This window comes from Rhynchophorus ferrugineus, unplaced genomic scaffold, assembly GCF_030347505.1.
Source record: "Rhynchophorus ferrugineus isolate W39M unplaced genomic scaffold, kcgeb_rfMv2 rfM10, whole genome shotgun sequence".
Taxonomy (NCBI): domain Eukaryota; kingdom Metazoa; phylum Arthropoda; class Insecta; order Coleoptera; family Curculionidae; genus Rhynchophorus; species Rhynchophorus ferrugineus.
In genome coordinates, this window is record NW_027472589.1 from 25,016,658 (window position 1) to 25,038,986 (window position 22,329).

Consider the following 22,329-nt stretch of genomic DNA (forward strand, 5'->3'; position numbering starts at 1 on the left):
CTCAGAAATTATTAATAATATTTACTATAAATGACCAGTGATATACGACAAGCAATTGGAAAGAGAGAGAAAGTGTGACAAGATTATTAAGACCGTAGTCATCCCAATCAATTTCTGCAGAATTATTTCATTACTCATTTGAATATAAATAACTGTTGTCGAGTTTAAGAGGCAAAATTACAAGATATTAATTGCTTCTGCGTGCACAGTATTTAAAATATTGGCTTGTTTCCTAATATAAAAATGCCTTAATAAGGTTTCGACTTTAAAATATATATTTTTTAAATGTAAAAACCCAGAATTATTAAGTTGAAATAATGTGTTAAGATACAGTAATTGTTACAATAATAGAAAATAATTGTATATTGATTCTAACACTAAAATCACAAAAATATCGTATATATCTAAAGAAATTGGATTAACGGCTTTATAAAAATACATTTATATTCACACTTAGGTCGAAATTGATAAGTGATTCCATAAAATACATCTACAAAATATAGCAATTCGCCATGATAATCCATGACAGAAGCGGCAAAATATATGTATACATATATATATATATATATATATATATATATATATATATATATATATATATATATACATATATATATATATATATATATATATATATATATATATATATACATATATATATATATATATATATATATATACATATATATATATATATATATATATATATATATATATATATATATATATATACATATATACACATAAAATAAGTACCCCTTTGAAAGGTTTATTATAATTTTTTCAAAAAACATCGAAAAATATCGATATATCAATGTATCAACCAAAAAAATATCGGCTAAGAATATCGATATTTTTTCATCCCATTCTGCATCCCTATTCTGTCGACAACCAAAAAAGGTCATTAGTCTGCAAAATATATCAATTTAAAAAAATATATATAATTTTTGATATTTTTTTATCTTCGAAGACAAATATAAATATGTCTTCAGCGATTTATCGATTTTTCTACTGTCTTTTTTTTATCGATCACTGTTTTTTAACTCATTAAATTAGCGATAAATATATCGATATGTTTAAAACAATACTGAGACAAAAGTTATTTTATTCTGTGCAGTCACTTGATCGCTTTATCTGCATAGTATAGACCCACACACGACTGCACTTCTTCACACATGCAATTCACACGCAAAATAAATAATTTTGATGGTTTCGCGTCCAACCGCATGAGACCAGAGAATTTTCTGGCGAAAATTGTATTTTGGGATAAAAAAAATATCTTTTTTCCTGAAAACCTTTATCAAGTTGTTAATAAAATTATTACTGGAGGTGAAACTTGTATGTCAATAATGCTAAAAAACAGCGATCAATAAAAAAACTAAGAGATACAAAGGAAATAACATATGCAATATTTTTCATAAATACGGATCTGGTGAATAAAATTTGAATAGAAGAAGACAATGTATTAGAAAACTAGAAGCTAATTGGAAAGCTCAACATTTATGTGGGAATTTGAAAACTGTGTTCATTATAATACCAAGAAAATGTTTGATCCCATCAGGGTGTAGATACTACATCATCACGATCAGCCCAGAGCCGCTTCTCAGAGACACCCTGTCTACTTTTTTATCAATACGGTGCTGCTGTAGGACTTATCTCCATCCATCAGACATTCAGTAAATTTGTTATTTTTAGAAACTTACTATCTTTTTCAATCATCTTTCCCGGGGCGAAGAATTCATTCACATTTTCTTCGATAAACGTGTCCAAGCCATTTTAATCTAAGCCTTAAGATTTGTTCCTCAATTGCACACTGATACTGCTGCATCTGTATTGAATAACTTCATTTTTAATATCCTCTCGTAAACTAACCCAAGAACTTGTCTTAAGCATCTCATTTGAAATATTTGCTCAAGAGATTCACAGCATCATTCTGAATACCGTTCTTAAATGTTTTTTTGAACAATTGCATCCAACATCATGAACACTTCCAGTTCTCTTTTTTAACATCGAAGTATTATTGATAAGAATCGCCAAGTTTAGAAGAAAATGAAATTAAACAGATTGAAATCTTCGTTAATCTAAATTCAACACTTGCTGATTTGGTAGATTCTATTAAGGAGCAGGAGACAGTTATCCCTAAATGGCAAGAAAAATTGACCAGATAAGAAAAGTTGTTGAGAGATGCTGACAATTACCTTAAGATATCCTTTTAATAAAAGCATTAAAACCCGGTATTAATATATACTCAATAATTATAGTTTGCTACCAATAATATCCAAAGTACTTAAATAATTCTTCTTAATAAGGTTAAAAAAAATCACAGATAGAAAAATATAATACCTGCCTACAAATATTCATCAATTGTGCGGGTACATAGAAAAAAGTAATATTCTTGGAAGAACCGAAAGCCTTCGATAAAGTCTGACACAAAGGACTCATGTATAATGTTACCGAAGCAATACGTTCAAAATTGCGATACTTATTATTGCAAACAATAGCGAAGAAATAACCTAAAAATTGCAAAATTGCATGAAATAATTGCAAGAAATAGAAATAAGAAATGGAAAACCAGAGTAAATTAATGCATATCGAATGCATCTAAAAGGTGGGGTAAAAGTCCCGTTACAATTTTGATTGCGCACCATCTTGGTTATGTGACGTTTAGCTCAGTTTCCCTTCGACTTTTCTGTTGTGTAAACGTCCAAATTTTGTTATGGATAAATATACGCGACAAGAACGAGCAGAAATAGTGACAATATTTATTGAAAATAATCATTTTATTATTGCCACTCAGCGGAAATTGCATCTAAAATATGCTAATCCTCCGAAATCTCACAAAACCACAATTTATCGTTAACATACAAATTTTCGACAGTACGGTACGATAGCAGAAAGGCCTCGTCTTGCAAGACAAGGGACGCTGAAACGCTGAAAAATGTGGCTCTGGTGCGCGATAGTGTTGCAGAGTCTCCAGAAACATCAATTCGGAGACGTGGTTCCCAGTTAAACATTTCTGCACGCAGTTTAAAGCGAATTTTGAAAACTGATTTGAAAATGTTCACGTACAAAATTCAATTAGTCCAAAAATTGCTACCGAGAGATCTTGATCAACGAGTTGAACATAATGTTCTTCTCAGTGGCCACGTGAATAAACAGAACAGTCGGTTTTGGGAACAGAGAATCCTCAATTAATTCATGAAACATCGTTGCATCCATCAAGATGATTGGTCCGTATTATTTTGAAAATGACCAAGGTAGTGCAGTTACTGTTACTGCTGAACGGCACAAAGACATGATTTGAAATTTTTTTGAGACTGAAATGGAAGAGCAAGGACTTAATGACTAAAATGTGATGTGATTTCAGCAAGATGGGGCCACAGCACACACAGCTCGTTCAACAATTCAATTATTGAATGACGTTCCTCCAGGAAGACTAATTTCGCGAAGTAGCGATTTAGTATGGCCAGCCAGATCTTTAGATTTAACAGCACCATACTTTTTCTTATAGGTTTTTTTTTAAAATCAAAAGTTTATGTGAATAGGCCCCAACCGATTCAACATTTTAAAGACAATATTCGTCACGACACTGAAGAAATTCTGCCTCAGATGTTGCAGGATGTTATGGAAAATGCCTTAAAAATACCTAGAAGTTGTATAGCGAATCCTAGTCACAATTTAGCAGGTAATAAAATAAAATAAATATGAATAATATTAGGGAAATATGGGATGACTCTTAATGCAAACAAAACAAAAATGAACGAAAAGAAAGAAAAGAATCGAAATACAAAACACGTATAGGTTATTAGGAGGAAAATCAAAAGTATCCGTACATAACAAAATGCTGCTATATAGACCTATGGAATTCAATTATGGGGATGTTCCGCGAGAAGTAACACCAACATAATACAATCATTGCAGAATGAAGATCTGAGATATATTGTGGAACGACCCAGATATTAAAAAAATTTCTTACACTGAGACATTCGGATTCCATCTATCATAGATGAAATTAAGAGTTTCGCAACAAGACATGAGGAATTACTTAACTCCCATGTAAACACCTAAGGACTGTGACTCTTTTGGACAACATTGAATTAAGACGCAGACTCAAGAGAACCAAATGGTGTGGTCTTGTATAGTGAACTTAAGTGAATGGTAAAAACACTCGAAAGCACCACTATCTTTTATTTTATAAGAAACTAGGTAAGGACCAATTAATCTTCCTAGATAACTATTTAGTTTTAGGTTATTGTAAAGACAAATTGTTATATATTTCGCAACAACTAATAAACATATATTTTTAAATAAATGAAGATAATTATAGCTTGATTCTTGTATTTACATTAATTATTTCTGTAAGAAAATATCAATACTAAAAGTTCACAATCTTGATAATTCAAAGGTAAATGAGTGCATTTGGTTCAACTTAAATATCTGGGAATACATTTCGATCGACGTTTGACATGGAAATACATATAGATGCAAAATGCAAACAACCTGGGCTTAAACTAAACCAAATGTACTGACTGTACTGTACAATCATTAGATAACAAGGTTTTGCTGTATAAGTAAATACTTAGATAGATATACTAACATAGATATCCTCCAGAGGTTCCAAAATAAAGTGTTGCGAGTCATCGTCGATGCCCCATGTTATGTGTCCGACAAACTGATTCAGCGCGATAACCCCTTAGAACCCATAACGAACGTGATTCGAAATATGAGTGCGAAGTGCTCCGAAAGGCTATTAGTGCATTCCAATACACTCGCCAAACAGTTAAATGTGCGCGATGACAGTGAAGTTCGTAGGCTCAAACGTAAACTGCCCTACGAACTGATTAGTAGATAAATAGAGTGAGATTTAATAATCTCTAGAATAAGTTAGAATAGTCTTTAGAATAAGTTAGGATAGACTTTAAAATAAGTTAGAATAGTATTTAAAATAAGATTTAGATTATAAGTTGTACAGTAGATTACTTACTGAAGTGATCTACTACATGTCAGGATAGTTATATTATATATCTGAAATCATATAATAGTACTTATTGCCCACGGGCAGATTGTTGTAGACGTTCCAGAGAATAATAAAAAAAAATTGGTTCAACCTCATCATACACCAGATACGAAACTTGTCTCCTTCGTTCTTCATCCCACAGGGGATTCGATATTTTTATGGAGACAACGCGAGAAAGGCGACCGACCTTTTCCGTTTCTAAACTCGTTAAATAAAAATGGTGGAACTAGCCGACGGGTAAAATATGCGCAAAGATTACCGAATCTCCGTCTATTTACATATCGGGACGTCACCAAAGAGAAACTGATTTTTTTTGACGGGACAATTTCCTTCCGCATTCCGATTCCGCTGAATTCGGTACGAGTCCGCCGTAAATTCGGGCGTTTTCCATTTCCCCTCTATTAATAACCGAGTGGCCGGGTTCTTTTTTCGCGTCGCCGGGTTCGGTAAAAGGAAAATGAAGAAAAATGGCCACGCCACGAGAGAAAGTAATCGATAAAACTTTCTTGCGTTTCTTGGCCGGCCTTGGCGTGTTAATTAAATGAATTTTCGGAATTAAATAGCCTGCGGCTCAAAGACGAACATGTGAGAGAACGGAGAGGAATATACGGTAGCGTCGAAAAGTATTAGCAAATATCAGATAGTTAATGTAAGAACGGCCTTGTACAAGGCAAAATAATGTGAACCCCTGACATATACACAATATTTACTTATTAATAAGATGTTGGCCCACCATTTGCTTGTATATATAAATATATAATATATATAATAGTGTTGGGAACTGTTGACTGAAATCGACTATCGACTGTTTTGAGTCGCTATTTTCGGCCCGACTGATTTCGTTACTATTTACTATCGACTTTTTCAGTCGTACTTTTAGTTACTATTTTTGGTTCTACTAGTGTCATTCGACTGATTTTTATCATTCTGGCTTTGTCGTTCTCGCCGTGACCTTGACAAAAATGTACCCAATGCATGCTTACATAGATATGTAATATATGTAGTTTTATGATTTTTTGGTAGTTTGCTTGTATATAACAATATATTGTATATTAATATTATAGCATTTTGGTACAATATTTTTTAGGACTCTTAATGTAATAGGATAAAAAGATTAAAATTGGGAATGATAAATAGTAAAATATTTTGACTGTTTTTATGGCAATAATAGGTAATATTTCGATTACTCTCTCGATTTTTGTTAAAACATATTTCCGTTCAATAATAACCAAATTTTAAGGATTTATATCATTTCATTCAGATCATTTTTAATTATATCACGGATTAGTTTTTTTATGATTAGGTATCTGTTTAGTTTTTATATAGTATTTATAGTTATTGTAGATCTTTAGTTTTTGTTTAACTTCTACTGTGTTGTCTATATTTATTATAGTATATTATTTAAAAATAGTAATTAACATATTAAAATACAATAAAACATTTGTGGGGTAATTATCAATTCCATAGAAAAATTATATATATATATATATATATATATATATATATATATATATATATATATATATAGAGTATCTGAACAGTTTCCATTGGTACCAAGACATCCATGATTTGCTTTAACGATGGACGGTGGAGATGAACAACTCCTGACTTACTGCTCTAAAATCTCCTCTCTCTAAAGTTTCAATTATGTTGAGGTCTGGCTATTGAACCGACCAGAAAAGATGTCTGATGATATTTTGATGCTTCTCAAACCAAGATTGAATCATTTTGTCTATGTTTAAGGGCGCATAATCATCTTGGAATATCGCAATATTTGGTAGCAATGTGCTAGTGATTCAAGAAAGTAAGAAATTCTACAATAATTCCACAATATTTCCATCCAAATCATAACTAAACCTTCCTTATGCTTGACTATAGGAAGCAGACAGTCCACATCGTAAGCTTCTTGTGGTTCTCCATGCATTAACCCTGTCATTGATAAGAAACTATATAAACGATGGTTTACCACACCATACTGCATTCTTCCAATCATCAAGTGTTTTAGGTTCTATGATTATCTTAATGTTGGCTTCCTTTATAAAGGGTTTCGCAGTCGCAGATCCCTTCTATGAATCGTACTGTTTTTGTAGAAACATAATTACTCAAGTAAATATTGAGTTCTGATGTCACTTTGGTCCCGGTAGTTTTGTGATGGCCAGAATCATATTTAAAGTTCGTCGGTCTCTGTCAGTTAACATTGGGTTTCGCCCAATATTCTTCATCTCCGATAATGTTTTACCATATTTTATGTATGCTGTCACTACCGTGAGTACCGTTATTCGTAAAATATTAAATAATCCATGTGTTTTCCTCACAGATACACCCTCTAACAGAACGCCAATGACTTGCCCTCTGATCGATTGTTTTAACCAACAGAGAACAAAGCTTATAACCTAATAAAATATAACCTATAGCGACAAATATAAATATCGATATATCGATATTTTCTGAAAAAAAAATCGATATTTTTGGCCGATATATCGATATTTTTGGATATTTTTTCTAAATAAGTTATATATAATTTTTAATTAACCTTTCAAATTGACATTTTTTTAAAGTTTTGGATAATATTGGTACTTAATTATAGAGGCCCATCAGAAAAATCACAACTTTTTAAATATTTAGAAAAAATATATTTTTTTAGGCTAATATTTCTTTAGTTTTGTTTTTTCTTAAAAACATCGATACATTGTTTGTAAAATATCGATATTCTTTATACTTAGTAGCATGTGGATACCGCGTTAGTTGAAGCAATTCAAGATTTGACTTAACTTTTGGCTTCTTCGTAAGAAGTGAACTGCCGTTCGGCCAAAAAAAAACGATAAATTTCTAATGAATATGAGTGGGGTAAGGTGGTTGCTATAAATACTTCCATTTAAGCGTTCTCATTTAAAATTTTGCCCAATCTCTTTTGAAGTGAGTAAACGTTTTTTTCTTGCAAAACTTATTCGCATTTTTACTTTTATTGTATTGCCGCCTTTTATTGTGTTACAGCATTGCCGTTTGTCTTATTTTTAGAATTCTTTAACTCGAATAGTACTTGAGGGATATGTTGTTGAGATGTTCCAAATCTTACGATATGATAATTGGAATCATACAAGTACACATTACTGTTGATACATGCAACTTGTTAGGACTTCTTTTGATGAATATAAGAGACTTATTTATGCACCTAATAATTATTACTTTTATTTTGAAATGGCGTAATGTTTAACGAGACGTAACAAAAATACTAAAATCACTAGATTCATGCCGTATTGTCGTATTTTTTGTTTTCCCTTCTACACTACCGATGGGTACCGAGAATGTATTAGAAATGATTAATATTAAGGGATTAAGGATTAAGGGAGTTGAGGATCCAATTTGGAGACACATATTACAAAGGTTTAGTAGGCATGTCTGTCGAATGAAACATAAAGGAATTCCTTACAGGCTTCTATGGTGAAATGGGTGCATTAGCTGGAAGACGCAGCGCAACTTCAAAAAAAGTATGGATCAAAATCTTAAAAATTGGAAACTAGCATGGTGTGAGGCCATAAGGGTTGCTGTAAATCATCAACACTGGCGAGATTTAGTGATGGATGTTTTAGTCTGTTGTTTTAGATCTATATACTTTTCTCAAGTACTAATGATGATCTAATATATCACCAGTGCAGCATAGCTATGTTAAGCTTGACCCATCATCGAAAAATACTTAAGTGCTCTAATGATATACATCATTTTCTTCGAATTCGTTAATTTTCGAAAAGCACTATCTTGCTTTTCTGATGATTGGATGTATCATATTTAAATGATCGTAAAATTTCTCATACTTAATGGTTATGACATCATCCCTTAACACTGAAAAATAAGCAGCCTTCGTGAAATTTTTATCAAATTTATGTATTCATTATGTTTCATTGTTCTCTCTTGTTCTTTAATTTGCTTTTACGCACACAATTGTAAATATCTCCTTTTCAGAGCTACTCATTTTAGATAAAAAGAGAAGAGACTCATTAAAAAACATAGAAGAGAGGTTTCATGCTATTTTGATATATTGTGTTGTGTTAAAATGCAACTGAAATTGCATAATTGAATATTATGTTCGGATAACGTTGATGTTAATAGTAATAGGTGCAATATGCACAACTAAGCCTTCACTTTTGATCATCGCCACAATGTATGTGAAGTCAGTGTCACTAAAAATAGGTTTGAATAGATGCGCAACAAGCCAGTACTTTGCAAACATTACATCAAAAACATCAAGTAATATTAGAACGAAGCAACTTTTGCAGAAAGCTTTATTATTAGAATCCAGTATTAATTATATTCATTCATCTATGGGGCGCAATTCCAATTTGATATTGTTCAACGATGTATACTGTCAACTTTGATAATTTCAAGGTCTATCTGCTACGTACTAATCTGAATGGATTTACTATCGCAAATTATTAAAGGCCATTGTAGAGAGAATATATTAAAAATATTTTGAATAAAAGTTTTAAAATGTGTAACCAATATTTCAAATAATTAAATATATATATATATATATATATATATATATATATATATATATATATATATATATATATGTATGTATATTAAATATATTAAAATACATTTCTACACTGATCATGATCATTACAATTGGTAAAGATATTTGATCATACTGTTTTGCATTTAGTGAAATCAACAAAGGTCGTAGAATAATTGTTGGAGAGAAGAACAAACGATTGCCAATAAGAAATGCAAAATATATCCATTGTAAAAAGAGTGAGAGAGTGCCGGAGATAGTGTAGAATAGTGTTGAAGTATACTCTAATATGATACACTATAGAGATAGTAAACAACTGCAAAAATAGAAAGATTAATTGTTAAAAATTTCACTCAAATATAAGTATAATTGGTTATTGGTTCAGAAATAAAATAAACAATGCCTGATCTATTTAAATTTAAGAATATAAGAATTTTATAGAAGCAGTAATCACTATTTCATATTTTACTATTATTTGTATTAATTTAGTACACTTGAAACATTTTTGATCATCGCCACAATGTATGTGAAGTTAGTGTCACTAAAAATAGGTTTGAATTGATGCGCAACAAGCCAGTACTTTAGAAACATAACATCAAAAACATCAAGCAATATTAGAATGAAGCAAATTTTGCAGAAAGCTTTATTATTAGAATCCAGTATTAATTATATTCATTCATCTATGGGGTGCAATTCCAAGTTGATATTGTTCAACGATGTATAGTGTCAACTTTGATAATATCAAGGTCTATCTGCCATGTACTAATCTGAACGGATTTACCATCGCAAATTATTTGCTTAACAAGAAAAAGGCCATTGTAGAGAGAATATATTAAAAATATTTGGAATAAAAGTTTTAAAATGTATAACCAATATTTCAAATATATATATATATATATATATATATATATATATATATATATATATATATATATATATATATATATTGGTAAAGATATTGGATCAAATTGTTTTGCATTTTGTGAAATCAACAAAGGTCGTAGAATAATTGTTGGAGAGAAGAACAAACGATAGACAATAAAAAATGCAAAAGATGTACATTGTAAAAAGAGTGAGAGAGTGCCGGAGATAGTGTAGAATAGTGTTTAAGTATAGTCTAATATGATACACTATAGAAATAGTAATCAACTGCAAGAATAGACAGATTAATTATTAAAAATTTCATTCAAATACAAGTATAATTGGTTATTGGTTCAGAAATAAAATAAACAATGCCTGATCTATTTAGATTTAAGAATATAAGAATTTTATAGAAGCAGTAATCATTATTTCATATTTTAATGTTATTGGTATTAATTTAGTACACTTGAAACATTTTATTTTAAAAAGTAATATCCAGGTAACATTAATGATTATTATTTTATGTTAAATTATTAATAAATTATTATTTATTAGGAACTTTTCTAAAATCATGTTTCACCTTTTCAATATTTAAGCTTTCTGAAATATTTTTTAGTACTATAATCACATTCAGTAATACAACTTGTAGAAATTCTGTATACAGTTGGATATAAGAATTTCAATGTGATTTTTATTTACATAAAGCATTCAGTCTATAGAACATTTAGATATAAAAGTAGTGTCATTCGTTTCTTTCAACGCTCAGAGGTGTTATAAAGAACGCATTGACGGCAAGAAAGACATCAAGTATTTGGTGGAATTGAAAAAAAGCTTTCACCGTAAAGCCCGAGCCTTAATCTCAGACAGTGAGAGAATAACGGTTTTAACAGTAACATGGCAAAATATAATCATTCAAAACACATTATCACTGATCAATGTTTGAATGTTATGTGAATGGATTCGACTTCAAAAACATTACAAAAAAAAAACTATATTACTTTTCCCCAATGTAATATACTGAGAAGATTCACACAGTAAGAAGAAAAAATTAAAGTTTAGACCTATGGATGAAGCAAAATATAATTTACGGAAGAGGTATGTGAGAGGTCAAAAAAGATTGGTTACCATTGTGGAGTTCATTGAAAATATTTAGAATAAAAGTTGTTAAGAATAAAAATACGTAAATAATATTTATAATAATTAAAGATATACCTCCGTACTAAAATACATTGTTATATTGATAATTAAAATTGATTTATTGAAGATATTAGTTCATACTAGTTAACTAAGTTATTACACCAAAATAGTAAGAAACTGATGCTTTGCGTTTAGTGAAATCAACAAATAATGTTGAATAATTGTTGAAGAAATGGACAAACGATAGCCAATAAGAGATGCAAACACATTGCAAAAAGAATGAGAATAATTATTGAAGTAAGTTGAATTGTTAAATCATAGTCTAATATGACACACTCTAGAAATAGTAAAAGCCGTAAAAATGGCAAGATGAATTAATACAATTGTAAATCAAATACAAGCATAATTGGATATTGGTTCATAAAGAAAATAAAAAGCGGCTGATTTATTTAGATCTAAGAATATAAGAAATTTATAAGTAGCAGTAATTATTATTTTATATCTTACTATTATTGGTATTAATTTAATACACTTTAAACATTTTAGTTTAAAAAGTAATATCCATGAAATTTTGATGATTGGTATTGTATATTAAGTTTTTAATAACTTATTATTTACTAGGATCTTTTTTAATCTCATATTTCGCCTATTCAATATTTAAGCTAGCTTGGTGGCACAGTGGTAAAGACGATAGGACGGCCCTCCTACTGCTGTGATAGCCGCGGGCTCGAATCCTGCTGGGGCATGGTCGTAAATTAATATTTGTAATTGTTCTAGGCAAGAGTGTAAAATCCGACAAGGAAAATGATTCCAGTCACGCCAGTAACCAGGCTGGGTAAGACCGGATTTTTTCTGGAATGATACCTAAAGTTGATCACTCGTCAGTCGGTAGGCTTAATGCCGACGATCGTGGTTCGGAGCCCACGTTAAACTTTAGGTCCAGTCCAAATAAATCTATAGTTGGTAAAAGAAGACTTTAAAATATATATATATATATATATATATATATATATATAAAATTAAGCTTTCTGAAATATTTACTAGTACCACAATTATATTTAGTAATAAAACTTGTAGAAATTCGCTGTATAAGAAGTACTTACTGAATAAATATGCGTAAATATTATGAGCGTTCGATTATATCGAAGTCTAGTTGAAGTAGTTATGTACCCAAGGCGAAGAACCGTGTAGAAGAGTTTAATGTCATTTCCACTTAAAAGCTATAGAAAAGGTTCTTCAATATAGGTAGGAGGACATTTTCTGTATTAATTTAAACATTTTTATATAATTGGAAAACGTAGAATAAAATGCCAGCATACCAAATGAAAAACAGATAGAAACCATGTTAGTCAAAGGATCCTGGAATATTCTTTAGAAGCAACAATACGTTTTTGTACATATACATGTAAACGATTTCATTTAAATTATGCCCCTATAAAAAATCCATTGGGGCTGACAATAATTCCACATTAATTGCCTTTTTTATGGTAAATTCACCGTTTATAATTTGGATTTTTTTTATTGAATGTCCTCGTAGAAAGAAAATAAACAAATGCATGTCCGAGCGGAGAGAAAGTAACGTGCAAACTTTCCCGTATTCAAAACGTAACCTTGGCGCGTAATTGAGGGATATTCTGGTCGTAGGAAACGTGAATATCGATTGCTGTCGCGTGTAATACGCTTCTGTTCTAATGTTGCAGGTGACAGGTGGCTGGTGTCCTGCCTCGGCGTGCTCTATCTGAACAAGGGCCTCTTCTACAGGGTGGTGCCGGCAGACCAGTCCTTCAGTGGCGACCAATATTGTGGTCTGTTCAGATTCAGGTACGACGCTTCGTCATCATCGATTCAACAGTCGTCAAATATGACAAAGGATGCCAAAATTCGGCTTTGCCAGATTCTCATTTGTTTACACTGACCATATGTACTTATGAAATTCGTTTAATTCCGATAAAGAATTAACGATTATCAGATCAGTCATGTAAGGCTTTAGACAACAAAAACCCCTCTTCGACAACTTCATATCAAACGCAGTAAAGAAATATAAGAAAAGAAAATAGAAAACTATATAAAATATAAAAATTACGTGTTATTCTTAGTTTTTGAAATAGAAAGAGATAATAGAGAATTAGAATTATTTATATAATTTTAGAATAATTAGTAACTTTTTCATTTAGTTACTCCTTTGTGTATTTCACAATATTTGCGATCAAAATTACTTATTTAACATATTTCAACAAATCTGAGTCAACCATTAAAATAACACACTTTACAAATATTTTTTTAATTATTTAATTAATACATTGTTACTTGTCGTTTCCGTCTAACCTATAATTTGTCTTTATGCTAACTTAAATCTAGGTATATAACTAGGAAGACCCATAGGCCCTAACTCAGTCTCTGGTGAAATAATGTTTATACATATTACTGCTGAATTTTTTAATATATGCACCTCACTACACAAGATCAGATGGTTTGATTATTTTGAGTCTGTTTCTGTTCAGGTGGTATCCAAAAGTTGCCATATTTCAATATTCGAATGAGAATGGAATTTTTTCTCATGCCCCCTTGCAACTCTCTTGATTTCTTGACTGACTGTGGGTATCTGAAGGTCTCGATGTAGGTAATCAGTCCTATAGTATTTGGGTGCACCCACAATACCTGTCAGGACTTTGTTCTGAAAAATTTGTATTTTATTTATGTTACTCTTTGCAGAACATCTCCATAAATGAACGTATGTCCATATAGGTCTCAGTATTTGCTTATATAATAGCAATTTATTATGTACTGATAATTGTGATTTCCTTCGAATTAGCCTGTACATCTTCCTATATTTCGATTACAGTTCTTTTCTTTTCTTCTTTATATGTTCCTTCCAGCGAAGTTCTGCATCGAGATTTATTCCGAGATATTTAGCGTTGTTGCTTTACGGAATGATAGTGTTAAATAATGTTATTGGTGCTTGTACGGTCTGTTTATAGATGAATTGCACATGTACAGATTTATTTTCATTAATTCTTATTTTCCAAGCTTGTGTCCAATTATTTATATTGTCATTTGCCTGTTATCATTTTCGTGAGGCTTATTCACTATTGTCTCCGACAGCTATAATCGCAGTATCATCAGCAAATGTAGCCATCGTAATATTTTCCATTTGTGGTATATCACAAGTGTAGAGTAGATAAAGCAATGGCCCCAGTACACTTCGTTGTGGTACACCTGCTTTAGCTTCTTTTATTGTAGAGTAAGCTTCTTCTTGTTTGACCACTTCACAAATATAATAAGACAAATCTTGTGTTATAAAATATAACGTGTTTATATTTTATGTTATTAAATTATTTATATCTCACTTTTGTTTAAAATTCATTCTTACCTCAGAATCTATATTCTGCAGGTTAATCATAAATTGTAGATCAGATTAAGAGCAAATCTAGCCCAATGTAGACGTAATGTGATTTTTACTCAAAACTTACTGTAAAAGCTCTATTTTCAGATCTATCATATAACAAGAAGTTGACATTTTTTGTATGGTATTAAAAATATATATACATATATAAATAATGTTAAACAGGCATCATTATAAAAATTAAGGAATATGAACAGTGAAATACACTAAAGGGAATGAAAAATTACTTAATACGGATATTTATCTTAACTTCCAGAAAGCTGGCTATCGCAAAAAATTTAGGTAATAGCATGGTATAGAAATGCTATAAGATAACGATAGAAACGTTTCTATATATGTTGGAAGAACTTGTAAAAGAAACTGTAAATGAACTTGTAAATGGTATTCTACTAAGAGTAATACTACTTTTGTTATTTTCAAAACAATGGATCAAAAACAATTTCGTGTTTTAATTTTACACTTCAATTAGCTAACATCGTAAATATATCAAAAGAACGTGTTTGATTTATATTACAACTATGTGAAAGCTGACTATGTCATAGTGGGTGCCGTGTTTTCTCACCGTTGACCAAAAACAAGAACATGTTGATGATTCTCAGCAGTGTTTGGCCATGTTTAAAGGTAACAAACCGGAATTCTTGCGCCGATAGGTAATAATGGATGAAACATGGATCCATCACTTCACTCCGGAATCAAAACGACCGTCATCTGAGTGGATAGCAACTAGTGACAGGCATATTATGAGGAAAAAGATAAATCGTTCTACAAAAGTGGTACTGAATTGTTAGAGCGGCGCTCTAACAATGCGTTATAATGTGTTCTTTATTACACCTGGGACTTTTCAGCCCACCTATTACGTTCCTCATGTTTTATGTAGTACCTAAAAGACCCATAAATATACAGTATATTGCCATAAAGTTATGCGTACTTCATAAACGTTGGTTACAAATTTTACTTCACCAGATTTTGAAAGTTTGATATTATGTAAATCCACTAATTGGGCAAATTTCCCTATTTTATTAACTTCCGGTATTACATTTTTGAGTTTTTTTTTATAACTAATAAATACTAATAAAAAAATTCGATCAAAACGCGATTGTAAACGAGACAACGTGACTATTCCAATTACTCGACCGTTCCGATTACGAAATTATTTAAAGCACGTGGCTATTCTGCCAATTATTCCCACTATATCAGATTTAAACGAACTTCGAAAAGGCACATGTTTAATGTAAACCAATGAGAAACTGGCAAGGCCGAATTTTCGTGTCGTCTAAAATATGGCTGGTTCGATTTCAGGTTGTGGTGGTGCGGAGAATGGACCGAGGTGCTAGTGGACGACCGATTGCCGACCGTGCACGGTCGCCTCGCTTTCCTGCAGTCGCAGAATTCAGACTACTTTTGGCCCGGCCTGCTAGAGAAGGCTTACGCAAAGTATACATATTTAGAAATGGTGGTAACCGAATAAATTCAATAAAAACATGATTTTCAGGTTGCACGGGTCGTATGAAGCTTTAAAATATGGTTCGTTATTGGACGGCTTGGCCGACCTCACCGGGGGCATCACCGAGAGCATCGCCATCAGGCAGGACGCGACGTCCTGCTCTAGGCTGCTCCACAAACTCCTGGACATGACCTCCATCATCACCTGCACGGCCCAACCTCCGAATCAGGTCCGTTCCCTGACCGAGAAGTTGGACAACGGCATCCAGACGGGCGTCAACTACCGCATCTACGCGGTCGACCGAGTGGAAACCTTCAACAACGAGACGCTCCAGCTGATTAAGATCAAGAATCCCTTGGGGTCGGCGGCCGAGTACTGCGGGCCTCTGTGTCTAGACTCCTCCGAGTGGACGGAACTACCGCCGCAGGAATACGAGCGCATCCAGGCCAAGTTCACGGAGGACGAGTTCTTCATGCCCTATTCGGAGTTCTTGAGGACGTTCACGCACCTGGAGGTGGTGCATCTGGACAGCGATACCAGCAGAGACGAGCCGAGTCTCCACAACAAAAGCACTTGGCAGATGAGGCTCTACCAGGGTAACTGGCAAAAGGGTGTGACGGCGGGGGGTTGCAGGAACAATCCGGATACGTTCCATATCAATCCGCAGCTGCATCTGATCCTCAGCGAGATGGAGGAGGTGGTGGTGTCTTTAAATCAGCACAGTATAATGGAACCAAAAGTTATAGGTAATTAATACTAACAACTGAATCAGCCCATACATTATTACTAGGTGCTTGTAGACAATTACTGAAAAAAAAAATTAATCATTTTCTACAGACTTTTCCTATTTTTCTGATAACCGTGTCGAAATGACTACGTTGGTTTGGTAGCGGTCTAATTATCCATCTATTTTCGCACTTCTTCAGCATTTTAAGACCGTGTACCAGCCAAGCCATACTGCATCGATCCGGGCAAGGAATAATCAGAAGGTACTATGTCTTAAGGTACGGTAGATGTGGTAGACTCATTCGAGCGATCTTTCACAACTCTTGAAGCGTGTGGTCGAACGCTGTCAAGCCAGAGGATGAATGCGTCTGTTACTGGCTATTGCTAATCCTTTTTTCAACAATTCGTCGTTCCATTTTTCGTTTGTTCTTCGATGTGTATAGCTCTTCTGAACTAACCCATGAATTTTTACACTCAGAATTGTAGTAGTACATCGCTATTTAAGCCTTTCGGATCCTTCCAATCATATGTATATCCCACGAAAAAGTTGATTTATCAGCTGTTAAGCTGTCTAAAAGTTCTTTGAAGGTTTGAGCTATTTCAAAGACCAATAGGTCTTGCAATTCAAAGTCTTCAAACTTGTTTGGCCTCCATGAATGTTCATGGACAGCATCACCATAAGCTTATGGGTTTCGGCGGCTAATTTCTTCAAACCAGACAAAAGTAATGAATGTTGAAAATGCGAATGAAAATTTACGTTAGGTAAGGCTAATACCAGGCACTTGGTGCTAGCACATTTGGTGGAGATATTTTATGGTATGAAAAATTTTAACGGTGAAGATAAAATTAAGTTCAGATTCTAGTATTAAAATATTTAAACTATTGGGCGTACCGGACTAATACTATACTCTATAGTACCAAATCTCTTGCTTCTAACCCAATACGACAGGAAGATATATAACAGGAAGAACGTCTAGCACTTTTAAAGATAACGAATACATCCTCATTTTGCACAGGAAGAAATGGCAAAGAAAACACTACAGCCGTAATGGAGAAAAAATATTTCATTCAAAAGTGCAAAATATATGCACCCACACTGTTAAAAACGTTGTAAAAACATTCTTGTTCCCTTCTGCTTAGTTTAGAACAAAAACTAGGGAAGTCTTAACTGCTTGAGAATCATTATTCATCCAATACAAGATACAAAACATACAAGAGTCAGCCCACCCGATATAATCCATTGGAGATTCTTTTTTAGCTTTGAGATAGTCTCCTTTTCACCAAATCCCCATTAATGATACTTATATATCTTAGCCACAGCACAAAGCGATTTTAAAAGGAAACGTTGAGAAAGTTAAGACATTCATAAACACCAAACGAATCTCAATAAAGATATGGGCTTGTCTGTTGGTTTGCTAAATTAATTAACAGATAATAAGAATTGTGGGACTGCTTTTGTATTTCTGCATTCTTCAATACTGCCAATAACTTCTGCCTTTATTATAAACATATTTCACGTATTTATTGTAGAGTACAGTACAGAGTTTCCTTATGAACTAGGGTTTTAGGATTGTCAATGCTCGTTGAGTTTGAACCAGGAAGATCTTCTGAGAAAATGGGGACCCGGTGTGTCACACCCGTATCCTCGAAGGTACTACTATAATATTTCACTCGGTATTATAATGGTGACTACCGTAATATTTGTCTGTGAGCCATGTAAACTCCCCCCCAAACCAAATATTAGCTCTGTTTGTACTTATATATGACCACAAATGTTATCGAAACTTGGGCCTCTAGATAGAGTCAAAGCATATGCCATAGTCCTATTCCAGAATTTATAAGATTTATAACTAGAACTGCCAATATATAATATTTACATTATAAATTTGCCTCTAAAAATATATTTGTATCTTAATGATTTGTTATAGGATTCACCGCATATTCATTACCGAAAAGCAACTCGGAAACTATAGGCAAGGCTTTCTTCAAGAAGAACAAGTCCCTGTTCAATTCCCAATACACAAACAGCCGGCAAATCAGTCACCGATGTCAGCTGGAACAGGGTGGATACCTCATCATACCCACAACCTTCGAACCAGGTCAAGAATCCGGTTTCACCCTCAGAGTCTACTCGAGCAAACCGTTGAAACTAAAATTAGTGGACACCGTACCATTCTTAGGTAAGTACTATACTGTCCAACAAAAAATTAATTATATGTTTCACTTCATAAGTGGATTTTTACTCATTTTCGATTTTTAAAAAATCAACAATTTTTGCAGTTTTAAGAAGATTGTATGAAATAATCACAAATGTTAGCAACGTTTAAAATATGATTGCTTCTTTTTTAATTATATTTATATACCAAGTTGTTGAAAAAAAACTGTTGAGTTGTTTAAATCTACTAAGAAGTAATTGGTGGTTCATACGCACGTTGTGTATTGGGTTCTCACTTATAAGAAACACTGACATCAGTATAGATGATCAAACTAAGATTTCGTCCCTGTAACCTCAAAATCAAAATCTCAAATGGGATTATTCAACTTCATTTGGCTGAATGAATAAATGTTGAGTGTTTCTTTTTCCACGCTGTCTTTCTTTTTCTACTTGCAACTCATATATTTGAAGTGGAGTGACTGAAGAAGGAGTAGGTCAAGAGTAGGTTAGAGTAGGTTAATAGCTGATGAAAGTTTCGGGTATTTTGCTTTTTTTTAATGCCAACTCGATCCACTGCGATCACCATCTTCGGTGCTTACTTCACCACGTCTAAACTTAGCATACCAATCCTCGATTGTTGATTTTTCTGGGGAAGTGGGCGGAAATTTGGCATCAAGCCAAATTTTTGCTTCTACTGTATTCTTTCCCTTCAAAAAGCAATATTTTATCAACACGCGAAATTCCTTTTTATCAATGTTTTTCACACATAAACAAAAAACACCTGACAAACTTAACACTTAACAAAAATTATTTCACTCAAAATGCTATAATACACAAACTATTAATCCGAGAGCTGTCAAATTTATGTACGCATCTGTTGAGGGTTAGGGCTAACTAAAAAACAGTTGGATTTAATTCTAGTAGCTCCATCTATATACCAGGCCGGGCACTTTTTAATTGACATGTTATATATTCGGATTTAGAAAAGTGCAGGCTAATGTTTTATAGGCATATTAAAAGAATGGAACCAAGCAGATTGACCAGACAGGTCGTGGAATTCTATAAAGCGCGCAGTAAGGCTAATGTTGAAACAATGAAATGAATAAAATGTCGTTGCAATTAAGGAGGGAAAATTATACAACACTGAACGGAGCCAAAATAACACAACAAGAAATACAGCATAGAAAGGCTTTTGAATAGAAAGTATGTGACTGGGAGGTGGAACAGTCAGAGAAACCCCGAAAACCTGGAACCAGGTGGTCAGATGAACAAAAATAAGCAGATTCTGAGGGAATAAAACAATATGGGTCGAGAGGGGAGAATGAAATGTCCCTATATTGTAATTCGCGTGGTCCAGTAGAGCCCAGACGTGCATAATAATAATAATAAAAACTTGTTCATCGAGTACTTTTATCTTTATATAGTTCCAAAGTATATTCATTGTTGGAAAGCGCTACTTACTACTAAATCAGCAATGTATATAATCAAGAATATTTATTTCAGTTAAATCAGCTATAGTCAAAGCTCCTCCTCTACTAGATGGTAAAAGTTTTAGTCAATATGAAGCGGTGTTCCTGCAGCTGGCTGACGAACACCGCACCGTCAACGCGTTCGAGCTACAGGAGCTTCTGGACGCCTGCCTGCCGAACGACTACATCAAGAGCTGTGCCTCAATAGAAGTTTGTCGACAAATCGTGTTCACTTTTGAGGTCAGTAAAACAGTACCCCGTATCGCCGTCACTATAACTTTACTTCGCAGAGCTCGGGTACTGGTCGGTTAAAGTTCAACGACTTCAAGGACCTGATGTGCAGCCTGAAGTTCTGGCAGACCGCCTTCAAGAACCACACCAAGGAAAAGACCGGTATCCTGAAAGCCGAGCGGTTCCGGGATGCCCTGCTGGAAGTCGGGTTCCAGCTCAGTAGCGAGGTGCTTACCACGTTGGTGCTCCGATACATGAGAAAAGACGGTACCCTGAGATTCGGCGATTTCGTCTCCGCCATTCTGCATCTGACCGTCGCCTTTGGTGAGTTCAAACTAAACACTCAAAACACGGTCACTGTTAATTCCATCTTATTTCAGGAATATTCGAAGCCAAGGACCCCCTGCAGAATGGCAGCGTTAAGTTAAATTTATCCGAAGTAAGCGACGATAACAGACCGGAAAATCGTTCGTTATTTATTTGTTTTCTCTTTTGTTTCAGTGGCTCAAGTCATCACTAAGTTGTTAAATCAGTCCCGATGTTTTTGTACATATAACCTTGTGAATATCCCCAGATTTTTGAAACATTGTCTACGTTCTCAATTACCTTACGTGTAATATACGTTTTCCTATAAAACTGTGTTTTTAATTCGCAGGAAGAAGTTAAATTAGCGAAAGTATTCATCAGCCAATTCATTGTTTCACCACTTCGAATTTGACGAAAAAAACGCCGACATTCTTGTGCATATAACCTTGCGATTATTCGGTTTTTTACTTATTCCTACATTTTTAATTATCCCGCTTGTAAAACTACACGTTCTCCGATAAAAAATAAATTTGCGTCTAATTCCTATTAACGCTGAAACAATAAAACCCGTACTGCATACCAACTAGGTGACGCCCCGCGCATCCGCCATAATGGCATGGTTTAATATTTTAATTATATTCAAGGTGTTTGAAAAAAGCAACAGACATATCTTTATGTTTGGTTGATTGAATATAACGCAAATGGTTTTTTTTAATTGAAAACATGTTGCATGTAGTATCAAATTAAATCCACTTAGATAATAAACAATGGGTTAGTAGGTTCAGTTTTTTCATCCTTTTTAGAACAAATTTATTAACACGAATTTCAAACATTAATCAATAATATTCGTACTGTTTTCATAAATGATCTTGTGCCTTTTTTTGTTAAACCATAATTCTGTCTCTGGCAGATTTTTGGTGGAAAACGCGGTATATTTCTTTTGAAATCAGCGGGGTTAAGAACGGAATAAACGATAGTCGGACGGTGGAAGTTCTGGACTATACGGTGGATACATCAAAAGTCCCCAGGTAACCTCTAACAAATTTTTCTGAACAAGTAAAGATGTA

The 22,329-nt window shown here is 33.2% G+C and overlaps 1 protein-coding gene across 2 annotated transcripts in view; it reads left to right on the top strand.

Moving 5' to 3' along the window:
- The window catches only part of CalpC (Calpain C), a 49,721-nt gene extending 28,129 nt beyond the window's left edge, over positions 1-21,592 (top strand). The window contains exons 4-11 of one of the 2 annotated variants that reach the window (XM_076416213.1): positions 13,229-13,349; positions 16,231-16,365; positions 16,424-17,121; positions 19,030-19,281; positions 20,760-20,965; positions 21,016-21,280; positions 21,337-21,395; positions 21,458-21,592. In XM_076416213.1, coding sequence (XP_076272328.1) covers positions 13,229-13,349; positions 16,231-16,365; positions 16,424-17,121; positions 19,030-19,281; positions 20,760-20,965; positions 21,016-21,280; positions 21,337-21,395; positions 21,458-21,484 — 1,763 coding nt within the window. In that variant the 3' untranslated portion in view covers positions 21,485-21,592. The remainder of the gene's footprint in view (positions 1-13,228; positions 13,350-16,230; positions 16,366-16,423; positions 17,122-19,029; positions 19,282-20,759; positions 20,966-21,015; positions 21,281-21,336; positions 21,396-21,457) is intronic. The other variant, XM_076416214.1, reaches the window with a different exon arrangement.
- Positions 21,593-22,329: the final 737 nt, after the last annotated feature.